Here is a 4,294-nt window from a genome sequence, read left to right as displayed (position 1 = left end):
AAAAATAAGGTTTATTATGAACCTACAGTAGGCATACCATAGCAAACAAAGCCATCTACAGGAACTGTTGTGTTTCTTTGAAGCAGAGTTTTTCAACTACAATCTTCAGGCACCCTCAACAGGTCAGGTTTTCTGGATTTCTTTTAACATGCACAGGTGAGTTAGGGGGACATTTACTAAGCAGTGATAAGAGCATAGAAGTGAGCCAGTGGAGAAGTTGACCCATCAACCAATCAGCAGCTCTGTATAATTTTATAGTATGCAAATTATAGATGTTACTTCAGTGTTGATTGGTTGCCATGGGTAACTTCTCCGCTCTTATCACTGCTTAGTAAATATTCCCCTTAATTTATATAATGCCTGCAATGTGGCAGCAATTATCCCACATGTTTACACAGACAGCAATCCTGCAAACATGTCCTGCTGGGGGAACTTGAGGACAGCAATTGAAAACTGCTGACATATAGGATAGTAGCTGTGTATGTGTATATATATATATATATATATATATATATATATATATATATATACAGTGGGGGGATAAGGGTACCGGCGACTACTGTTGTGTGAACGTGCAAAAGGTTACTATTAAAAACGTATGATTCATGAGCCAAAAAATATAAAATCGAACAAACAGTTTTAATAGCACATATAGGTAAGATACATAAAGGTCATAAAAGATCCAGAAAACAAGTAAAAAGGGTAAAAAGATAAAAAGGTAAGGACTTAGCTTTTAAAATAGGCAAGGGGGTCACTGCAGGGAACCCCTTGCCTATTTTAAAAGCTAAGTCCTTACCTTTTTATCTTTTTACCCTTTTTACTTGTTTTTTGGATCTTTTATGACCTTTATGTATCTTTCCTATATGTGCTATTAAAACTGTTTGTTCGATTTTATATTTTTTGGCTCATGAATCATACGTTTTTAATAGTAACCTTTTGCACGTTCACACAACAGTAGTCGCCGGTACCCTTATCTCCCCACTGTATATCTTTTTAGGCAGCATTGTACTAGTGTTGCAACCTTAAGGGGTGGCAGACACCTATAACAAGGCGGTTGTGTTTTAAATTTCTTCTTAACAATTTTTTAATATACAATTTTACCACTGAGATCTTAATCCACAAGTGGCGCTGTATCATCCTTCGCATATATATATATATATATATATATATATATATATATATATATACTACTGCTCTCCAGTTCTAACCTAACGGAAATGCTGCATCCTAGTTCTGTCCCCTGTATACATCCCTGTCTGTGCATGGACCAATTTTAAATATATTTACTGTGAACCGAGCAGCTCCAATATGATTGTAGATTATTTCTGGTAACCTTCCCTCAGAAACATTAAAGCTCCAAATTACACAATGTACCATTATTTAGCTACAATGATGACTGCACACTAATTACCCAGTAACCATACTAAAAAGTACTTACAGATGAGGTTGAGTGGAGGTCCTTGCACACCCCTCTGCCAGTGCTCTCACTGCAGTTCTCTGACTCTGTGCTGAGTGACAGCTGGCAGGAGTCAATAGATGTTGGGTTGGATCCTCTGAGGTGAGTGGAGGCATTCAGCAAAGTTCCTTCTGTCTCTAGTCCTGTCTCAGGTTCTTCCAACTGCTTAGAACGATCAGATCTCTTCTTACAGGAAAAGGCTACAAACAGGATGGCGACTAGGAGCAATGCACAGCCTCCTGATAACACTGCAATGAAGATGGTGGACATATCTATCTGCTGATGATGATGCTGCTCTACCTCAGATGGTTGCATGATAACGATCTCCACCTTGGATGGGGTGGCCTCTGTGAGAATGAACCTTAGGGTTGCATTGCAGGACAGGGAAGGCCTGCCATGGTCATAGACAGCAACTACAATGCTCAAGTCCTTGTCTTGCACAGGTCTCAGCCTCCTGCGTAGGGAAACCTCCCCACTTTCGCTATTGATGGTAAATAGGCGGTGTTTATCGTGCTGTATGGTGTAGGACAGTTGCGCGTTCTGGCCATCATCGGCATCCACAGCCTTGACCCTCAGCACCAAATAGTTCTCTGGAGCACCAGCTGGCAGCAGGACATGAGCTGATCCATTGTCCTGCAGAGGGGAGGTGATCACAGGTGGGCTGTCGTTTTGATCAATTATTTTAATTTTCAGCTGTGTGCGAGCCGAGAATTTAGGGACCCCACAGTCACTGGCCTCAATTTCAAGGTCAAGTTCTCTAAGTTTTTCATAGTCCAAAGACCTGACCGCTCTCAATACCCCAGAGTCACCATCAATGGCAACAAATGTGGACCATGACTGGCCCAGTGTTTTCCCTTCCAGTAATCTGTAAGTAATTTTGCCATTTTGCTGAAAGTCAGGGTCTCTGGCAAGTACTGTAGTGATATAAGCCCCGGGGGCATTATTTTCCAGGACAGACACTTCATACAGAGGTTCAGTAAATGAAGGAGCATTGTCGTTCTCATCAGTTACCTGGATGGTGTACTGGGTTTTGGTCGTCAATGGGGGGGAACCTAGGTCTTCAGCCACCAGCGTCAGTTTGTACTCAGCTACAGATTCTCGGTCTAGAAGTGTGGTGGTGACGATCATGAAGCTGTCCTCGTAGGCTTGTTGCAGCTGGAAGTGACCATGGCCATGAAGGGTGCAGTGGACTTTGCCATTTAATCCAGAGTCTATGTCCGAGGTGCTGATCAGTGCAATGAAACTGCCTTTAGCAGCTGCCTCGCTGATGTAGGCTACTCCATGCTTGCTGGAGGTCAGAGGATTAATAGTGATGGCTGGAGCATTGTCATTTACATCTACAACGCGCACAGTAACTCTACAGGTGGCACTTAGCGGATTAGATCCGAAATCCTGAGCCTGAACATCAAACTCATAAGATTGCTTGGTTTCAAAATCAACCTCACCTACCAAAGTTACACCCCCGTATTTTGGATGGATTTTGAAGAGCTCACGGACCTCCTGAGACACCTGGTGACTGAAGCCGTAGACGATGTCTCCGTTGGGACCTTCATCTGGGTCAAGGGCGTTGAGGTCTATCAAGAGATGTCCTGCTGGCGCGTCCTCCATCAAGTCCACAGTGACAGAACTCTCTTCAAACTCTGGACTGTTGTCATTGAAGTCCAGGACACGGAGCTCAACTATTGCACTGCCAGTGAGAGCAGGGCTTCCTCCATCAGTGGCCACTAGCTCCAAAGTGTAGGATGACTGCATTTCCCTGTCCAGCTCTTTCATTAGAACCAAGTCTGCATACTTCAGTCCATCTGCTCTGGTCTGTATATCAATGCCGAAGTGCGTGTTAGCTGAGAGGAGATAGTCCTGCACAGAGTGTAGCCCTATATCTTCATCCACTGCCATTGGCAAAGGGATCCTGGTGCCCACCGAAGCGGCCTCAGAAACATCCAGGTGTATCTCAGAGCTGGGGAAATGGGGACTGTGGTCATTGATGTCTCTCACCTCCACTTTAACGTTAAACAGCCTGAAGTGCTCGGTGGAGAAGCTTCCCAAGTCCAGAGTCAGGTGACAGCTTGGAGACCTTCTGCAGATCTTCTCCCGGTCTATCTTCTGCACAATACTCAGCTGGCCATCACTCTCCCGGACCTGGATGAAGGAGCTGTTCATCTGCTTCATGAGACGGAATTTAGCAGCAGAACCATATGTAGAGTTAAACATTGAGTGTTGTGACAGGACTGCAATCACTGTCCCAGGTGGTTCCTCTTCATAGGTGTAGAATTGTCCCATTTCTCCAAAGCATAATGAAACACACAGACCCAGCAAGAGCACTGTCTGGGCACCAAGCATTGTCAGTGTCTCTGTAGCCTTCAGGCTGTACTAATAGCGCAGGTATAAGTCCTGGAGCTCTGTCCTGCAGATGTGTACAAGGAGACTCTCTCCCCTCAGGTTACATGGCCTGTGATATGCAAATAGGCTTCACACCTCACCCTCCCTTCCCCATTCTCCGTGTCTCCGCGACAAATGGTCACTGAGGTTGCACAAATGAAGTTGCTGTTACAGTGCTCCCAGCTGGGGTCCAGCTAATGTACTGCAGGCTTGTGTCAAAGTAGGATGTAACTAAGCCATATTATACACATCTCATGTTTACACAGGAAATGCAATTAGCTAACAGTACAAAATAACGTTGATTAAACTAAGTTTTCTGCTGTCAGTGTGTAAATTTGGTTTGCATCTAATTTCAGCAGCTTTTAGAGGGGAAAATATAATTGGAGTCAAAAGTAAAATACTTTTGTCATAATTGATATATTTATCGTGTACATATGAGTGTACACATCATATATTTAT

General features: G+C 43.8%; 1 protein-coding gene across 1 annotated transcript; it reads right to left on the bottom strand.

The window, feature by feature from the left end:
* Positions 1-1,423: 1,423 nt before the first annotated feature.
* Positions 1,424-3,796, bottom strand: LOC134949750 (protocadherin-8-like). Its single transcript, XM_063938495.1, has one exon. The coding sequence runs from the start codon at positions 3,794-3,796 to the stop codon at positions 1,424-1,426; it is 2,373 nt and encodes a 790-aa protein (XP_063794565.1).
* Positions 3,797-4,294: the final 498 nt, after the last annotated feature.

The sequence above is a fragment of the Pseudophryne corroboree genome, chromosome 8, assembly GCF_028390025.1.
Source record: "Pseudophryne corroboree isolate aPseCor3 chromosome 8, aPseCor3.hap2, whole genome shotgun sequence".
Lineage (NCBI taxonomy): Eukaryota > Metazoa > Chordata > Amphibia > Anura > Myobatrachidae > Pseudophryne > Pseudophryne corroboree.
The sequence above is the reverse complement of the archived record's forward strand: the minus strand, read 5'-3'. Positions and strand labels throughout refer to the sequence as shown.